Here is a 20,924-nt window from a genome sequence, read left to right as displayed (position 1 = left end):
CTTCCTCGACGAGCCCTATCCTATCTACGAGATACTCCGAAGAAACGTTCTCTCTACCTGTGGTTTTACGAGCAACCCCTGTCTTGCGCTTTCAAGCCACCCCTCCTCTAGCTCTCCATCTCCAACTTTTCTCTCTCCTTCCCCCACTCTGCCATGTCAACTTCGGAGAAGGTAGCAATTTCGTAGCTTTCGCCTTCTTAAATGATTCCGACACGTATCAAGCTTCCAAGTTTTTTCTTTTTTTTTTTTTTCTTTTTTTTCCTTCTATTTCTCTCTATAGGAAAGATATTTAGGATGATAAGAAAACGATCCGATAAGTAATTCGTACGCGAGCCAATTTTATTGATAATAGATGTATATACGGGAGTTGAGAGAGAGAGAGAGAGAGAGAGAGAGAGAGAGAGAGAGAGAGGGAGAGAGAGAGAGTGAAAAGCTTGAAACTTGTTTCTCCTTTTTATTTTCCTCCTTTCAACTCGTCCCTTCTCCTCGATCACTTTTCTACGCGAAGCGTGTCCGCGGTGCTTTCCTTCTCGGGGTAATCTCCAAGAACTTTCAGAGATGGATCGTCCCTCGGGGTGGAATCCGACGGTCGACTTTACCCTCTCGGCATTTACGCAAACAAGCGGAGAAACTACGTTTCCGTCGTTGGTGTGACTTCCTTTCTACCTTCCCCTTTTCTCTTTCTTTCTCAACGTAGAAATTATTTCGAGGACAATATGGCGACGATAATACGCCGGTGTATTCTCAGGAGATAGCAACTCCGCGGGTAGAAGTAGTTTTTCAGATTTCCTTCGGCCACTCACTTCAAAATAATAACTCGGTGTATCGACGCCTTGGAAAAGTTCGCGAGCCGCTCTAAAGAAATTTCCTGTCTCGAGATTCCAATCGTCATTCGCGCGCTCATTTTCCCTTTGTTTTCGTAACATAAGAAAATGCAAGATATCCTAAGGTTTTTAAAAGCTCTGCTATAAACGTCGTCGGATGTAAAAATCCTTAAACATTTGTACAAACCTTTCGAAGGGAGACAATGAAATAGAAAAAGAATAGAACTAGAGAAACGAGAAGAAGAGTCGAGGGAAAACGAAGAGAAAATTCGCTCGGGTAAGAGGAGTGAAAAAAAAAATTGTCGAATTATATTCTCTCAGTCGTCGGATATATCACAATTTATTTAGGAAACCTCTCGTGCTCGTTGTCTCTCTGCCTGCTATTCGAAAGAGTGTTTTGCCTCTTTCTTTTACTCGGAAAAATTTTATAATACATTATATAATACGTTCTAGCTTTCTCTCTAGCGAGAGATCGAGTTCGCGACTACATTCGAATTCTAATCCGCGGGAATTCTTGTAACCAGGGGCCACCGAGGGACGATATTTCGAGCCTCTACCTTCGGATTATTTATAGACCTTGTTCCCGTATAATATATTTAGGATGTACCGCGGGTGGATACGTCACCATGACCTCTCCGCGACCCAGAGATCTTTACCCTTATGCGTTTACGTTCCTCTCGAATCCATCCTTTTCGGCGATCTCACAGCCCGATATGTCTGCAAGTGTACACCCACCATGTATACATCTATCTCCTCTTGAATTTCATTTTTCCTGATTTTACGAGATTCGGAGCCGAGCCGGTCCGCGTAACGTAATACTTTTCGCCTTCCTCGCTACCTCGCGGAAAGGTTTGTCGCGAAAAATCGAGAACGTATTTCCGTTCGAAATACCAAGCGTTGAAAGGTAATACGTTCCGATTTTTCTTTCTTCCTTCTTCTTTTTTTTTTTTTATTTCCTTTTTTTTCCTTTTTTTCTTTCCTTTTTTTTTTTTCTTTCTTTTTTTAGACACCGATATCTCTGCTTCATCCGTTTAACGAGAACGAGGTGATAAAAATAAACGAGCCCTTTCAGGCGTGGCGTAACGCGAAGCCGCGATTCGTGGCCTTAAACAAATGACGGCTACGTCAAGTTACGAGGAAGATCGCGGCACACCGAGGGGTTATTTCTCTTCGACCTCAGATTGCAGGTTTTTGTGGCAGTTGTTAATAGGCACTCGTACGACTGGCGATAAGGATCACTGTCATTTGTCTCCCTTGAGAAATTTTTTTAACGGAGTGTCGGCTCCTCCCAAAACTTTCCCTCGATTCTCAACGACCTTTCGTATCTTTTTGATCTTAAAATGTTCAAACGACGGGCTCGTTCGAATCGTGACGAGCTGATCATGATCATTCGACGACAATCCCCTTTCTATACACTTTTGTAATACACACAGCCACACTATCGACCCTTTAATTATATATCGATGCTCATTATAGCTTCGCTAATTCGCTCGTTCGTTTCACTAGGAACATATTTATTTAACAGTATTTCGCGAAATACGCAGGTAATATTTCGCACGATATGGCACCGTATTTCCGTCCGCATATTTTTCAACGAAGGAAACTAGAGAAGCGTAGGTCGGCTGGGTGAATAAAGGGAGAAAAAGGAAAGGAGGAGGGCGCTGGAGAAGGAAAATTCACAAAATATTTCTACCTTTCCTGAATAGTTTACATCTCGCGTAGGTTTACCCATTTTAAAGCCGATCAGCACTGTATTCCGTTCTCGGAATTTGGGTATAGTGGAATTGTGATTTTTAAGATACGTGTTGATCTCTCCATATAGCCTTAACTTCGAATAAATATGTTCTCATGAACGGTACAACAAAAACGAAGAAAATGAAATGAGTTATTAATGGCAACGGAGAAATAAAAAGATCGATCCTGCTAATTACCAATTATTTTTTTTCTGTTACGTATAGTTGGATCATTAGCGCATCGACAATATATCATGTGATGTTATTAACGTCTATTTCGTTCTATGAGTGCGTTCGTATCGAAATGAAAATATATTGCTATCAAAATATCTCTTATTCCAATCGTATAAAAACATTGTTATATATCGCGTAAGCGCTGATATGTCGATTACCATCATTGTGATAAATGTTATAGCACGCGATCTGCTCCCTAATTAAGCAAAATATGATTTCTATAGACAACACTCGTACGTATCTTGAACGCTTACTCATTACGAACGTTGAAATAGCTACGTATATTTCTCTCTCTCTCTCTCTCTCTCTCTCTCTCTCTCTCTCTCTCTCTCTCTCTCCGTCCTTTATATTTTATTAAAATATTGTAATTAAAAAAGGATAGGATTTGTTTTATCAACGTGTTTATTATTTGGAGTGTAAAAAAAAGTAATAGTACGAGTCGCAATACTTGATCGCTTTAATCTGATATCGAACCGTTTTCTACGACTGTGTATAATGATCGTTGCTTCTGGCAAGAAACAAGCACAAAGAACTTAAACAAAGGAAGCCGATAAGTAAAGTAACGTTCCTTAGCGGCCGGCTATAAAGATTTTTTTAAACCGTTTTTCATTTCGTCGTAATTCGGAGAACTAGAGAATGAACGAACGGAAAGCGATAAGAACGACCATTTGAACGATTACTCGGATATTACCGAGTCGTCGGAAAGACAAAAGTGCGATAGATTAAATGGCCAAAAACTTTCCTTAATATTTTACAAGAGTGATATATAAAAGAAATCAATTTTGTAAAAAAAAAATTGATTTAGGAACAAGTATAGTTTATATCGAATATTATTCTTTCCCATCTCTAAGCGCGATAAGAGATAATTTATAATAGGAGGTTTCAAAGAGCTGAAAAAGTCGGTGACAGTGAAAGAAGAATGGCCGAATCTCTCGTTAGACAGGATCGCTTTAATATTACTTTCCGATCGGCACCTTCGACTGGACCTTCGACGAATCCGATACACCGGTGGCAAAGGCAACGGTAGTAAATCAGTCGACGAGAAAGCTGCCATTCCCGTTGGTGTTGCCAACCTCGCTCTAGTCAGAGAGGGTTGGATGGGTAGGACAACACGTAACTGCCATCGATATGCAAGTACTCGCTTTTCCAGCTTCCTTCGACATCTCTCGGAGCCACAAACAGTGTCGACCGTTTAGTAACCTGGACTATAGAAGTACATAGGACCTCTCGAAGGTTACGAAACATACACCATCGATCGTGGTTCTTGCAAGTCAATCAAGATTGATGTAAATTCCTATAGAGTTCGATGTTGATCGCTTTCACCGGCAAAATGTTACGAAACAATCAAGTCATGAATAGCCTCTCCTCCTTCATTCAAGGACAGAGAAGTTGATTATTTTTAAAGTTAATTCGGAGATTGCTTTTCTTTAATCGTACGCCATTTTAATCTACGCGTCTTTTTAATCATTTATGCATCCGTTCGACAACTCGACAGAGGCAGAGAGAGAGAGAGAGAGTTATTAAAACCTGTTATTAAAAAAGAAAAAAAAAAGAAAAGAAAAACATAAAGAATCACATTTGGCACAAGAACGATTTGTCGTTTTCCGAAACTTTTGAAAATGGCCTGAGATCACAGGAAAGCCGATGACAAAAAGAAGAATAGTAGAAATGAAAACTAACACGAACACTATGCCATCTCCTGCGAGTACAATCATTATCTATGCGCCCCTAGAGATCTCGAAAACAACGATCGGTTGTGGTCGGACCTTAGTCGAGATAGTAAGAGCGAAAGGAAATCTCTGAGCCGCATCCTCGCGATCGCAAGGACACGCGAGACAAACGATGATAGATCGTACTTTCTTACCGAAGTCGTTTTTTATTTTTATCTCCCAGGGCGATCTCCGATATCTGTACGTCCGATAGATCGTTTATAAAAACAAAGTATCACCTAAAATTTTTACTTTTGCCACCGTTAACAAGATATCTGTTAAACCTCCGCTTTGTATTCCAGTGGATCGACTTACTCGAAATTTTATGAATCGTTTTCGATGCGTACCTAAAGTTACAACCAGTACTTTCCGATTTTCTAAATGTTTTAGTACTTACCAGTTTGTTCCCAGACCCCTACAACTCAATGCTATCTTATCAATTTTTAAGAAACACCATTCTCTTTAAGTGCACATCGATCAGAGGTAAGTTAAAAGAATGTACGTTGAACATATAATTATCTAGGATAATAAAGGTCCCTATACATATACATACATGTGTGTGTGTGTGTGTGTGTATACATGCACGAAAGAGTAGGGCGAAGCGAGATAAAAGAAGAAAAAAGAAACACGGAGACACGATGATGGACGCTCTTTGAAGAGAAGGACAGTTTCGGTCGCTGCAGGAATCAGAAATCGATTGTTCGGCAATAACAATTCGGTGCACTCAGCTGAACAGGAGGAAGAAGCTCGATATAAAGGGAGAGAAAAAGAGAAAGATGGAACGGACTGAGAGAAAGAGAGAGAGAGAGAGAGAGAGAGAGAGTGGGGGTAACCGAGACTGGAGTACTACTTTCGCGTCGGCCCAATATCTGCGAGTGCATTTTTCCAGATATCGGATGGAAGACAAGCGGCCGAAATAGATGGTACGTAGACGAGGACAGCCGACGATACCAAAACACACCGATTCTTTCGAGCACGCGCGGACAAAACAGCCTCCTATTTGGACAATCAATCTAAAAGTAGGAAAAGGATGTCCTGCGCACCATGTAAGATCAAGCTTACGAGACCAAGAACGTTCGACATTTCACTTATGCAAGATATTATTCTCTCTGTATCTTTATAAATGCGTGTACATAAAAATGAGAAAAATGATATGGTCGTTAGAGAAAGAAAAGGGAAAAGAGGAGAGACAGAGATACGTCTTCTTACGAAGTAGAGTTAAGAGTGATACGGGAAGATTCCTTACATCGTAAAACGCTCGTATCTTCCGATTTGGCGTTATGGCCAAAAGGAAATAACACGGTTTACAATCATCCGATGCAGTATTACCGTGGCACGAAAAACGAACGCCCGGGGAAAAGTAAAAAAGGAACGTGCCGCGAGAGGCAAGTTAAACGACCTCCTGAATCATTAATTCTATTGTTCAGCCTCTAATGATTTTCTAAACATCTAAAAGATTTAACCCATATAAAGTAGATACGCGGAACAACGGACGAGTGATCCATACCGAATACTCTAGTCTATCGCCACTCGTTATTCCGAATTCATACATATGTGTACGTTCTACTAGATGCATATATTCCTTCTTCGAATATGCGGACCACTAAAAAATGGATATTGCTATGATATATAAGCGTGATCCAATTTACCGAAGGTGCATGCAAAAATTTTTACGTTTATGACCGGCAACTCATAATGTTCCGGGATGCCTCGAAAGCCCATCGTGCGCGCAAGGCTTTGTGGCCTACAACAAGATTAAAGAGAGAAAGGATAAAGTATGAGAGCGCTAGGATGATGCCTGTAGTAAAGCAATCGAGGCCCGTTACTATTCCCTCTTTATCCATCTCTCTTAGTGCGATAATTTCGCTATCGAAAGAGTCAAACTCAAAGTGGTAATATAATGCAAAATATAATACGTAATTAGAAAATAAAATGTAAAAATATGTCGGTGTATAGTGATTATAGAAGCATCACTACCACTACCACTATTGCAGTAGCATCAGCAGCGGCACTAGAAGCAGCACCGTTGGCCCGGGAAAGTCGAAGCGGGAAAGAGAAGAAGGAGAAAGAGAGAGAGAGAGAGAGAGAGAGAGAGACGTGAATGAGAGAAAATTAGAATGGTTGAGAAGACGGTAGGTGGGCGGAAGGAGAAAGACAAAAGGGTGAGAGTGTGAACGGATAAAGGCTGAAAGGAAGAAAAGGTGCGAGATAGTCGAAGGCGAGAATAACTAACAGTGATGGGAGCGAAAGAGTGAGTGAGTGAACGAGCGAGCGAGCGAGTGACTGAGTCAGAGAAAGATAGAGAGAGGGTGAGAGAGAGAGAGAGAGAGAGAGAGAGAGAGAGAGAAAAGTGGCAAGGGCTGCACAATGCTGGAACGAGGGACGCGTAAACTTAATTGACAAGCACAGGTGGCGCTTAAACCTGACTACCCTTCGCCCGTACTTAACTACTTGCTCGGTGTTCTGCCTCTGTAAGATCGAAGCGGCATTCCTGTTTGCAGAACCCGCGCAAAATTGCTGCTTTCGTGGAATGAAGTTTTGTTCGGCGAACGAACGAACGAACGAACGAACGAACGAATGAACGAACGAACGAACGAACGAAAGATGGAACGGAACGAAATTGAAATCGCGATCCGAGCGGAACAGCAATTGAACCGATTCAAGGATTTCTTGTCTTGAGGTTTACCTTGTAAGGGCATCCCCCTTCTTGCTTTCCCGTAGTTCTTCCTTCGGTGACCCTCGTAGAAAAACGAGACTACCATAAAATGCAAATTGTATGATGACTTAAGGCTTGATCCACTTCGTTTCTGAGACAAACGAGACGACCGGGAATCTTTCTTCGAAATATAAAACGGTAAAACAAAGAAAAAGGATAAAATAAGATTCTCCTCTCTGTTTCGTATCGTTCGAATGAAAGACGAAGCGATAGAAATAAAGTATTCCTATAGATTTAAACGTGGATGACTCGCTTTAGCCGGATTTCTCAACGTTAACTATTATCGTTTAGAACTACGCGTATGAATCTTTAATCATTCTGGTTCACTGTACGTGAAAGAGGCTCGGCGGTTTGCATTGCACCCTCGTTGGCTGAGCGCGTAAAAAATTAACGACCTGTCTTCCGGGGTCAAACACGACGTCGATCGACACGCCCCTTTGGAGTAAGTGAAGCGGATACGATAGAAGAAAAGAAAAAAAGAAACGAGCGGATTTTTCATCTTTTTCGCTCTCTCTCTCTCCCTCTCTCTTTATGTCTTTTTCTCGTACGTGTAAACCATTCTATAGCAAAGTTTACAATATCATAGTGGTTATCGACTAGGGATACTTTGTCGATAACGATGTTAAGTTTTTTTACTCCAACTCGATCGAACAGCAGATCTTTTTCTTTTGGCCGATCATCCGAGCATTCTAGATGTAATCGTGATTTATACAATTTCATTGGAATAATGCATACGTAGGTAAGTAGCATTTTCTTTTATTAATTTATGCATTTTAAATTTGTAATTGATTCGATTCAGAGTGCAAAAAACTTATGGCTGAGATCGAATTGTAAAATTTCCATCGGGTAGAGAAAGTCGACGGAAAAATTTAATGCACGTAATCTCTTTAGCGACGATCGTTGGCTCTCGAAGTGTTCGCGCAGTTTCGGGGACTAAAATCTATTGGAACTGGTTTCGAAGGTACCATCGAAGGTACAGAGTTACTCGATCGGCGAGCAATGGTGGAAGGAGAAAACGGCCGACCCACGATGGGGGCCTCGTTTCGAGAATTCGACGATCATTTCAATCGTCAAGCTCGACGTTAAACCAATTATTCGTGCTTCCTGGTAAATGGAATTAACGATTCCAGCTCGTTCTGCCGATCGTCGGGGCATAGCTAGAGAAGGGAGCGAGAGAGAGAGAGGAGATGCAGAGGATCCACTCTTGTCCCCTCCCCTTACAACTTCCTCTATCTTCTTTTTCTTGTTTCCTACGTCATCAAGTATTTATCACTTTTAATTTAAACTTTATCCTCTCGAAAACGCGTTCTATTAGAGAGAATGTATTTCTTCAAAAAAATCTAATTTCTTTTCTTCTTTATTTTTCTTTTTTTTTTTCATATTCGTCAGGAGAATAACAGGAGGAAGAGAATATTATGTAGGTAGAGAAGTATCGAGGAGGAGGAACGAGGAAACGTTGTACCGCGTGTCGGGCGCTTAACACTGCCTTGGGCATTTCATCTAAAAGTATATTTAATGCCGTACACACCGTCGAGCGTTCGAATGTGGCCCTTCTCCTTTTCCTAGCTCTTCATAATACGGCAGTGCAGTAACAAGTATAGGAGAAGGCGTGCGCGCGCGCACTCTCGCAAGACGATGAATTCAGTTTACGACGCCTATTTTCCTGACCTGGCTACACCCGGATACTTTATTATTGTCGCATACTTTCAAGCACGAAAGGACGTGCAAGCGTACGTATACATCGTCAAAGAGATTTTCCGCTCTAGAGATGAGGAGAGACCGAAAAGGGAGAGGGAGAGAGAGAGAGAGGAAGGGTCCGAGATAGAGGATGCGGTTTGAATCATGGACTCTTAAAAGCGAGCTCCAACGAAACACGAAACGTACGGGGATACTTTCATATTTTCCATGGTTAAACGGATAAAATTAAAACCATAAATCGTACGATCTTTCAATCGGTCGTTGCGTTCACTTCCACGCAATGCCAATCTAAATGATAAATAAAATCGTGCAATTTTTAAAGGAAAGAATCGATCGAATATTCTTTACTTAAAACCGAAAGACTTTTTATTTTTTTTTTTTTTTTTTTTTTCTTTTAACAGAGAATGTCGTTTGAATTATGGACTCTCAAAAACTAGCGAGAGACAAAACGTCCAAGGGTACTTGCAAACTTTCCACGATTAAATAGCTAAAATTAAAACCATAAATCGTACTATCATCCAATCCGGTAATTGCGTTATTTTATATACAATGCCAATCTAAATGATAATTAAATACGTGCAATTTTTAAAGAAAGGAATTCTTTTAGATACGACCCTTGATACTACAAGTTTGTTGAAAGTTGTTAAGATAAAAATATCATTCGTAGAGATATCAAGTGAGTACACGAATACACAAAGAGGCAGCGAGCTGATACGATCTCAATGTTGAACACGTTACGACCATTAATAAATCACGTTTAAGCGTTTGTCGTGAGTTACTCTCTCTCTCTCTCTCTCTCTCTCTCTCTCTTTCTCTCGTTTGAACAAGCACATGACAACATCTAGTTGCATCGGCATTTAGTATTTATCATTGTTTAGTCTGGAAAACACAAACGATTGTAAACAATTCGACTTTGATCTTTCCTTTAAGCAAACGCCACGATACAATGCTCAATTACGAATGCGATGTTATAAAAATCGTCAGAAATTTGTTGACGCGTTTTCCTCCCTCTCTCTCTCTCTCTCTCTCTCTCTCATTTCTTCCTTTCGAACTTCTAATTGTATTTTGACTCGCATTTATTAGCCTTCCTCTTCCTATTGGAACGCGACCCTCGTCCGATATCCTCTTTACGAGCTTTCCGATCTCGTTGTGGGATCATAAAGACACCCTTCGCTCGCCGATATAACATCGAACTTAATAAAAAGGAACTATAATGCAATAAATACGACGACGTATATTTCGGCATAAGATATAAAAAAATTTTTCATTCAGCAAAGAATGCACTTTTTTTTTATAAAGAAAGCTCTTATTGTAATAAAAGTAGAATAAATTAAAATTAAAAGAAAAAAATAAGAATGAATACTTGGATTTTAATTTAGAACGAACGAATACGGTTATCCTTAAAATAAATGTTGAACGACAAGACCAATTTTGAGAATTTATATAAAGGGAGAATATTTTTAGTAGATAATTATCTAATCGATAATATATCAAATTCTATGAATTTGTATGTGCCAGCGATACAATTTGTTACAATCTATTTTACGTCGATATTTGAAAATGTATATATGCCAACGATGTCTCTACTTGGATACATCGTGAAATAATATTTATTTTTCGATGTCCCTAATTGAATTTTTCTAATGAAAATACATGAATTTTTCTAAGGATTTTGTCGAAAACACACGTGTGTCACGCTTTTATCCTTGATTCGATGAAGCCAACTCTCGAATTGCTCAATACGTTTATGTTCTTACACGCGACATACTTAATTACGTACAAAAGAACGTCGATTAAAAAACGTATTATTACTATTTTTTTAAAGCACATACAAAAGACAGTAACTTATTCCCAGGAAAAAATATCTCGGTTAGTTCAGAGGATAATCATTTTTTCTTATTTTGCATAAGGAATTTTCTACGGCGATGCCTAAAAAGTTTCGCGTGCCGTACTACGAGGTCGACGATCGAATAAAAGGCTTCGTGACAAGATTCTACTCGATCGAGCATGACCGTTTTTTTTTTTTTTTAAAGAATCACGTTTGTTGGCTCGATTCAATTTACACACGGTCACGTTATGCATTATACGACGACAATGCATACGAAAATTCGTTTGAATCTTCAAACGAAGATTCTCTCTTTCATATCTTATGTATAAGATAAAATGTATAATAATTTTATCAGAGGTTTTGCCGGGAAATCGAATTACCATACGCAGGAGCAACTCATGCGCAACTCGATGAAACTCATCGTCTACGAATATCGAGGTGATATATCGAATAGGAAATATTCAATCTTTACCACGAATACGGGACATCGCGTATTCTTTAAATACACATGGAACCAGAAGGAATAGAATTGAAAGGTATCTTATGAGTACTTAAAAAAGAACGAAGAGAAGAGCTCGATAAGAGGGCAAAAGAAAGAAAAAGTGATAACACAATTATTACGAAGAGTCCATCAGGAAAACTTCAAAGGATCAATTCCCATTTTCAATTAGTTTCGCGATTAACATGAAACTAATTAAATCCAGATCGTTTCCAAACCATAGTCGAATACGAGCATTTGCTTTGGAGTATTCTTAATTATCGTAAAACTCAACTTTTTGTACCTCTTGAACCTTCAAAGAAGAACACATAACTTCCTGTTATAGTCAACTCGGGGGAAGGATTAAAACAAAAAAGTTAAAAAAAGATAGAATTCCTGTCTATCGTTTTCGAAAGATAAGAGGAGAGGAATCATCGGCTTATCTATCGTGGAAATGAAATGCGTGCTTCAGCTCGATGGGAGAAAAAAAAAAACGTGATCCGACCTACCGTTTCGAGAAGGGCGATACCTCGTAAGGCAGCGCGAATGAAACACGAAAAGTCGATTTCCTGGGAGGGCCGACTCGATTCGTCCGGGGGAAATAGATTCTCGCGAAGTCTTTACATCTTGGAATCGCGAGGAGAACTAGAAGAGAAACGAAGAGAAGAATTCGGTTCGTTCAATTTATCGGAGCGTTAATTCCAGACGAATAGCGGACTTTATCGACGCGCCGCGTTCCTCATGTTCCATCGGAACGCGGAACTCGTTCGAGAGGGAAACGATAACAGCGTCTTGGCCTTTGCATTTACCACGGACAGCTTATTACTCGAGAATCCGGCATTGCTCGTCACGAAAAGCTTGATAGTTGAGTTCGATTTGGAATACAAGGCCGAACTTGCACGCAACTTCATTGATATGCTCGCTTCAATTAATCCTCTCCTTTACGTGCTAGATTTAACGTACCGTGTACTTGATTTATGATAGTACACGATTTCGTGCTCGATGCAGGTCGCGTTGTTTGTTGCGCAACAAGACCAACCGTTCCTATTTACATCACGACAAAATGCTCGAAATACTTGCTGGCTGCGCGTCACCAAAAACGAACGAGCCAACTCGACTCGACGACCGAAGCGGAATCGATCGCCGTACGAATCTCCTATATTTTGGAATTTAAGTAGGATTCGATATAACCTACCTCTCGAATACCGCAAATAAATCGTAACGATTCGATCCTTTTGAATTACACTACCTTTGACCCTGCCATTTGCACCCTGGTATTTTCATTTAAATTAGATATATCCATGTATCCCATGTATTCGTCACGATTAATCAAATCTCTCTCTCTCTCTCTCTCTCTCTCTCTCTCTCTCTCTCTCTCTCTACGATATATCATAGTTTAAATCTAGTTTCAGAAAGGGTTCCTCCTCCGATCTTAATCAGCTGTATCTATTCGTATGCGTAGATTTCAGTACATATGTAGAAACTGAAAGAGGAAAAGAGAGAAACAGAAGGTACGTACAATCATCAATCTCGCTATTCTAGTCGAGTGGCACTAATTCAGTACCCTTGTCTCCGATCTCCTTGTCAAGTCCCAACTTCGTATACTCTTAGCTCCCTCTTCACCCCCTTTAACCAATGTGTTGTACGAAAGACAGGAAGGCTTTCCGTTCGATCCGGGATCCAAATAAATAGGAGGCCATACATCACGCTTGAAATCGGAGTTCCACGATCGAGCCGGATCGTCGCCTTACCGTTTCTACGTGGATAGAACTAAAACACGTACGACGTTCGCCTTCCTCCTCTTACTCTTCTCTTTTCCTCCGAGTAATCGAAACGTATCCGAGAGTTATCAGTCACTGTATTATTTCTAAAGTCAACTCTTAAAGAACTTTTGAAAGATTCCCCCACTCCTCGATATTTTAACATAGAAAGTAACTTATTTAACTCGATCATTTAGAGGCTCGAAGTAAAAAGAAAAAAAAAGAGAAAAAAGAAAAGAAAAAGATTTATACGGTTCACCTTGTAATATTAATATTCAGAGAATAAAAGAAAAATATCAGATAAGTACGAGCTATCGTGACACGAGGGAAGTGATGATAATTCCAATGGAAAAGAGAAGGGAATAAAGGCCGAAGGAGAGGACGAAGAAACGGAACAAGTCCCATTCATTCAGCGTACCTACGAGAAACTGACAAAACAGTTGATACGCTATGATATAGCTCTTTCTCTCTCTCTCTCTCTCTCTCTCCCTTACTCTCGACCATGGGCGCGACGAACGTGCGGCTGAATATATATGAGCTACGAACGACGACACAGAGAGACGGGGAAGGGAGAGAGGTAGAGGGGGATTTCGGGAAAAGTTTCGCGTCCAGGATAGCGAGAAGGAAGAGAGGAAGAGAATAGAGAAAATATGTGCGCCCATTGGGCAGAAAAGTGGAGACGGTCAGAGAAAGAAGGACAGACTGCGTGAGAACGGAAAAACGTCATCGGAAGATCCTGATTTACAGTGGCAGGAAATCGGTGCGGTGAACTTTGCGCTCGCAAACGAGAGCCAACAAATTTTTTTTTCCCCGTGGCTTTCCACGGCACTCGACGGGAACGACCGACGATTAAAACGAGAAAAAAGAGAAGACAAAGTCCTGAGCTTTTAATGTATCTCCGTGGTCCGTACTCTTCGATATGTCGTTTTTGATCGATTTCATTCGACAAAAGTACCGAACTTTCCGATGGATTTATAACTTATTATCGTCGCATTCTCTTATACAAATTCGTTGCTAATACATTTATTGGCGGATAATTATAAATAGAAAAGCATCTTATGTCGATATACGAGGATAAAAGCAGGACCGATTAAATGGAACTAAAGTCTCGTTTGCTTTCCATTCTCTCAGTTTATATCGAAACGATCGATTAGAACGGCGAATGTGACATTTTCACGAATATCCTCTCGAGTTGGATAAAAAGGATGCAGTCATTCCTCAGAAACATGTACGTCTCATTGGCGCAAAGCGTAAAGATCACAAGCGAGATATTCATTTACGCGAAATTAGATATTTGTACGTGAGTTCTAGTAAATGCAAAACTCATTCAGCGTGATAACTTATTCGAGTGCTTTATATGATATCGCGGATGGTAGGCGATATGAATTTTTTCGCCGCATGATGAATCACGTTGGAATACGGTAAATTATAAGACGCGTTTACGAGGCGTAAAGCCAGTTTATAGGCCCATCCTTTAAATCATGACAGTAACACAATGCTCTCGGAAGACGGGATCCAGTTCTAAGGTAATTTTGGCTTTGAAATTCTCGAAGCTAGCCTGTAACGACTTTCATCCGGCACGGCAAATAACTATGCAAATTCTACCACGAGTTACCTAAGTACGAAGGTTTCTGATGGCGCCTTACTCTCTCTCTCTCTCTCTCTCTCTCTCTCTGTGTGTGTGTGTGTGTGTGCTTTGGCCCATCAGGAAACGGACTCATAAACGCACGCACGTTCGAGATCGAGCTATTCCTTTCTCTTGATTTTTAAACGCCCACGAAAATCCTTTCGAATAATCATAAAAACGTTTTATCTCGCACATTTCTATTTCGATGTAAGTGCTACAAGAACTACCCATTTCATTCAACTATTATTTTCTTCGCCAGTAACTCCAAGAGTACCACCGAGATGTATTTCGAAGCGTATGTAATGGTACAATATATAGTCGTGCGAACTTGATCTATATAGTATGGTTCAAATGTGCACGCGTTGTATGAATACGTGCGGGTGATGAGCAGAATTCAGAATTCAGAATTACGGAGAATTTGCGGCCAAGTACGATATCTAATCGCCAAAGGGGGAATCACAATAGCTAAAGGGATCCCCTATCACCGTCATGTTTCACGAAATACTCGATAATGGCCGATACTTTGATCCATACGAAATGCACTTTGACCAAATTCAAGGAGGATCCATTCTCGTGTCCTCGATATCTACGAAATAAAACATTTTCATAATGATTCGTAACGTCGAAAAATTTCTTTCTTACGAATCATTACGAATCAGTTCGTATAATATTGATTTTTAATTAATTAATAATTATCAGAAAGCATGAAAAACAAATATCGCATGGGTATTGAAATTATTAGGGGAAAAAATCATCCTCAACGATTTTTCTATTTCTGTCAGGATTCGCTGCAAACATTTCCTTTGTAAGTCCTCAAAGGTACTTATAAAAAAAAAAAAAAAAACAACTCACCGTGTGGGGTGACCAATGATGCGGCCAAGTTTTCGTCTCGTGTCCATTACCGTCGACCGTTTGACTCGTCAGAAAAACGACCCTCCTGTCGGTACCGCCACTTCCTGTGCCGGTGGTCGTCAAAAGAGCTGCTCTGGCTCTCGATCCGCCAATACTTAGAGTCGGTGACGTATCCATTTTACTACTGTCACAAAAAGAAACATAAAAAAAACACCGCTTGCTATTATATCTTCGCTCTTTAACACCTTATGAATATTTTCATTGAATGAAAAAAGCTGTCCTTCGTTATTTCGATTTTATTAATCGTTTTAGAAAAGCATCGCGTTTCGTTAATGAAAGAGCCGTATTGCAGCGTGCATCATCAAAGAGAAACTTTCGTGTTTGATCGATAGAAAAAAAAAAATTAATTAAAAAACCGAAACGCTCGCTAGTCGATGAAACGAGCTACTTCGTTTCTTCTTGAGCTTTTTGGCGTGATAAGTAGGCAAACGAGATTGGACGGGATTCATCGAAAATAACGAGCTCCGTCAGCTTCAGATTGCGCATCGAAAGAGGCATTGAATACGCGCTCTTTCTTTCTTTTTTTTTTCGCCTGTTCTTCGATCTCGTAATTACATCGAACTACGCTATAATCAATTTATTATTCTTCGTAAAAATTCTGTAAGAGGCGTACTCGACTGTTATCTCGATGAAGAATAAATAAAATGACGGTGAAATTTCAAACAATTTTACGGAAAAATATTATACATTTAAAGACCAGTGGCGTACGAATATTTTGAAAATTACGATTGGGCCATGCGTATCACGAAGCTATTAAAAGTTTATTCGTTCCATAAAGTTATATAACGCACACCGGTGTTCCAAATTACATTACGTGTCTCTATACCTCTCTCCCTCTCTCCCTCTCTCCCTCTCTCTCTCTCTCTCTCTCTCTCTCTATTCTTTTACTTCTTCTCTTATTCTTCTCTCTTTCTGTATGCAGAATCTACTTTGGAGATCTTGTCTGAACTCGCGATAGTACGATAATAACCTCAGTGAATCGTCACTTCCACACATATTACTCGCGTCTACGGACATATATTGGAAGATAAACATTGAGGATACTCGAAGGTCAATACAAAAGATAAAAGAAAAGAAAAATAAAAAAAGAATAAAAATTATAGATACATTGAGAAAATAATTGAACGCAAATTAGGAGATAACGGAAAATGTTGCAAAGCTAAGTGAAAGGATTCAATGAAGCTAGATAATCGAGTTCGTTATCTCGAGTGAAGAACGGTAGCTGCTTTTCCTAGATATAAAATCTCAGATAATAGGAGAAAATGTGGTGGAGTACGTTTTTCAATGGGATTTAAGGATCGTCAACGATCATTAAGGAGATGAATGTCCAACTACGACCCGACACGAAACGCATCGCGATTAAGACAGGAAAAATGGAAGAAAGAGTAGAATGACAATAGCCATGGCGACCATGCTAGCACTTACTCCTTAATTAAATCCTGCCGCGTCCTTGCGCTTTAGGGCGAAGAGTTGTCGCCGTTACGAGGACACTTTTCTTTGTTTTACGCCGAGAAAATCATTGAATGTGCTCCGATTCTCTCTCTCTCTCTCTCTCTCTCTCTCTCTCTCTCTCTCTCTCTCTCTCTCTCCAGTTTGCTTTTGCTCACTCACGGTCACGCAGTCGATTCGCCGGCTCGCGTGCACCTTGTCATTATGGTAGGTCCAATTATACAGCGAATGCCCGCTCTCTAGATGTCCCTTGAGCGTGTTCCAACGGAACTCACGGCCTTCCTTCAATCACGAGTCATTACGCGTTGAGATTTCACGCACTAGATCGTCACGGGCGTTACAGCGAAGTGCCACTTATCGGTTATTCGGTCATCGATTCGATCGCTTCGACGGTAACACGATGATAACGCATTTTCGATAAAATCGAACAAGGTACGATGATCCTTTTCATACAATTTTCTCAACACTTTTATCGTTTTAAAATCGGTATGTCGTCGAATATGTAATACTTCTCGCAAATGACTCCCTTTCCTTTGACGTTTTCCGAATTAATTCATCGAAAGAGAATCGAAATGAGACCTCTTCGATTACGGTGAACGAACACTTTTGAGAGATTTAATTGTACGGAGAATCAGGTTCTTTTTTTCCTTGCAAGTTCCATTGGTCCATTCTCTCTCGATCTTTCGTTCTTATTCGGAAGATTTTCTCTTTCGAGGAGCTTCGCATTACGAAGCAGACCGAACAGACGTGACCTTTCAAAAAACGCCCGGTGATATCAAAGACTTTTTTACAATTTTAATAGTTTCAAACAACGATCCGCCTATAAACGCTAATTTCTTCGACATATTTCGTTTTCGTATTAAGAAAACAAACGTGTCCAACAGGAAGACGAATAGTTTCAATCGTCGTATCTGGATCGAAGCCGTAGGGAAGGAGTCAGCGAGGACGACGACAAGGACGACGACAATAACAACGAAGCGTCGCGTACGAAATCGCGCACGACACTGAACAGCAGGAAGTCTCGCGCTCAAGGCGAGCCTCTCGCAGATTCGCGGGCTCACGTGTGAAATTCTTGCGCATGCACCGACGCCTATCTTCTCTCTCCCTCTCCCTATCGTTTTTCCCGTCCCCCTCCAGGATACTTTACGTCCGTCTCCTACTTTTCGAGTCTCTCTCTCTCTCTCTCTCTCTCTCGCGCTAGACTACCCCTACCACCATCCTCTTTCTTTCCCCCTTCCTTCATTCCCACTCTGGCGTTCTTCTACCACCTGCCTCTCATCCTTTCTCTTCCTTCTCTCCTCTTCATATTCTTTATCTTGGGTATCCTTTCTTATCGCAAACACAAGTTTTTCGCGATGCGACAATAATTCGACGCGATATCTACGGCAGGAATGATAGTTTTCTGAAGAATTAACAGAACAACGTTCGACCGAGTCTTCGATCAATTATTCGAATCTATTTTCAATACTTGAAGAAAAAAGTACATACTCTCTTGAATAGTTTATTTTAATCGAAAATTCGAAGAAAGTTTGTTAAATAAGTTAAAAAATTCGTATCCTAAGGCATCGTGTAATTAAAAAATTATATCACGTTACCGATGAATTATTTCTTAGAAACTTCCTCGAAAATGGCCATCTTCTTTTGACCTTTTTAAAAAAAAATACAGATTCCTTTAGGTATCTTTAAAATTTCTCTGTTCTTGCGTAAATTTTTCATTTCGCATTGAAATTGTCCATTACTTTTGTCTCTTGAGATAGTCGAATAGGTGAAAAAACAAATAATAAAGAATAAATATTTTCGATCGATCCGTTCATCGATTTTTCGCGATCGACAATAGGTAAGTGCTCACTTACCTGCTTCTATCTAAATTTCTCTTCGTATCTATCGAAGAGAAAACCGAAAATTTTTCGCTCGGTCGTCTACGTTACACCGTATTATCTTGAATCTTCGTTTTGATGCGTTCGATCTTATCGGTCGATCTCGAGAAAATCACTGCGATTAACCGCCACAGGAATTTTCCGCGCGATACGACGAAAGATTCGAGGAAGATCGACGCCGAGGGTCGGAAACACGAACGACGACGACGACTCGTAAAACGCGATTTTATGCCGGACTCGACAAATTGAAATATAAGACTCTCGTAACTCGGTCCTTGGCTTCGTCTAGGGAAAATCCAGGGACAAATTCTCTTCTTCTTCGTTGCCTTTGTTTCCTCCGCATTGCCTTGGTCATCGACTACCGATTCTCTTCTTTCTTCCTTCCTTCCTTCCTTCCTTCCTTCCTTCCTTCCTTCCACATTCTTCTTCAGATCATACTTTCACGCTCCGGATATACAGAATATAGGAACGACCGAATGAAAAATTTATCCATCCTCCGAGTAAACATGGAAAATGTTAAAGTTCACGATTAAAATTGATAAGCCATAAGTTAACTGACGTTAGATATCACTCGAGTGGTTTATTCGATTAACAGAAAGCCGAGCCAGATGTTATCTCATCATTTTCGAAGTCTCACCGTCCTCAAATATCATGCCCTTCTTACATAATGTATAAGCCCAAAGTGGTTCTACGATTCGTATAATTTATCGTCGGATGAGAAAGACGACGAATCCACGAATTCCTTTGAACGTACCGAATCGACGGTGATTTATATTTAATCGAACGATTTTATCGTCTCGATTCTCTCGACATCGGGGATTCTAATACCTTCGTAGCACAAAGAGCAAGCGAAAGGGGTACCTGGAAAAGGGCTGAACTGAGAGGGCTCGAAGGTGCCGAGAATGAAGGATAGAAAAAAGGAATGGGGGAAAGAAAAAAGAAAAGAAAGAAATAGATAGAGAGGAGAAAGAGTTTGAAGAAAGATAAATAAAAGAGTCGCGATAAGGAAGATGTGGAGGAAGGGGCGCGATTAAAAGAGACGCGCGTCTCGTGAATTAAAAGCGTCAACCCGCTAAGAGATCAAGAATTCCCTTGTGTTTTTTTTACTTTTTTTTTTTTATCTGCAAAACTCACTTCTCCTCCACCGCGCTTTTTCTTCGCATAACCTCCGCGAACTCCTCGGAGTCTCATCCTCTCATCTCTCTCTCTTTCTCTCCATCCATCTATATATCTATCTCGTGGTACGTTTGCAACGAAGAAAAACGACAAAAAAGGAAAGGGAGAGCAGGGAATACGGAGTGGGAGTATTCTCATTCCGATTCTGCTTTTCCTTCGCGTTCTCAGATTGAAGAGGCCTTTATGACTGGGTACCGCTTTATGGCACGGCTTTGCCGCTATTATGCGTGCATCGGCCGGTCGTTGGTGGTCGGGACGAGGGAGGATTGCAGGTTGCGCGTTAATGGAGAACGCCGCATCGGTGAACGAGCGTATATGATTTCGGATAGTCAGAACCTGAAGAAAGAAAAAGAGATGGAGAGAGAGAGAGGGAGAGAGAGAGAGAGACTCGAAAGGCAAAGAGTGAGGATAAGGGTAAGGGATGGAGTCTAAGGCGTTAGAAAGGTTGGAACGAGGAAGTGCTCTTTGGATTCCGGCATCGGCCATTGTCAGGATAACGAAGCCAAGGCGAGATTTCTCTCTTTTCATCGGCGCACACCGAAACGATATCTCGAATGAATGATCGTGGGGATCTTGAAAATTCTCTCTCACTCCTCATCGACCCGCGATGCTTCGTGACGTAGCCTCCGATAGATATCTACCGTTCCTATAACGACCGCTCGAAATTAAAGCCGTTGCTCTTCTTACCTCGATATACCGAATATATCAAGGATATCTTTCTCTTTACGCTTTACGTCTCGAGAGTTGTTTTACGCGCATCGATAGAATCTTCTTGAGGTTGGAAGATTAATCGACGTATTTCCATCAACGAACTAGGTGTACTAGCGATAGGAACCAGGAAGAGGAAGGTGTGCTTGCTACGAACGTCGATACGAATATCGAGACAAGGTAATATCGATGGAA

General features: G+C 40.6%; 1 protein-coding gene across 8 annotated transcripts in view; it reads right to left on the bottom strand.

Moving 5' to 3' along the window:
• The window catches only part of Scgdelta (sarcoglycan delta), a 192,522-nt gene that overhangs the window by 114,626 nt on the left and 56,972 nt on the right, over positions 1-20,924 (bottom strand). For 2 of the 8 annotated variants that reach the window (XM_085663173.1, XM_085663176.1), the window contains exon 2: positions 15,460-15,640. In XM_085663173.1, coding sequence (XP_085519299.1) covers positions 15,460-15,636 — 177 coding nt within the window. In that variant the 5' untranslated portion in view covers positions 15,637-15,640. Of the gene's footprint in view, positions 1-11,729; positions 11,852-15,459; positions 15,644-16,944; positions 17,977-20,924 lie in introns of those variants that run through there. The other 6 variants (XM_035881421.2, XM_085663174.1, XM_085663175.1 and 3 more) reach the window with 6 other exon arrangements.

This window comes from Vespa mandarinia, chromosome 20, assembly GCF_050613455.1.
Source record: "Vespa mandarinia isolate Hongniang chromosome 20, ASM5061345v1, whole genome shotgun sequence".
Taxonomy (NCBI): Eukaryota; Metazoa; Arthropoda; class Insecta; order Hymenoptera; family Vespidae; genus Vespa; species Vespa mandarinia.
Note: the sequence above shows the minus strand (reverse complement) of the source record. Positions and strands in the feature narration are given on the sequence as shown.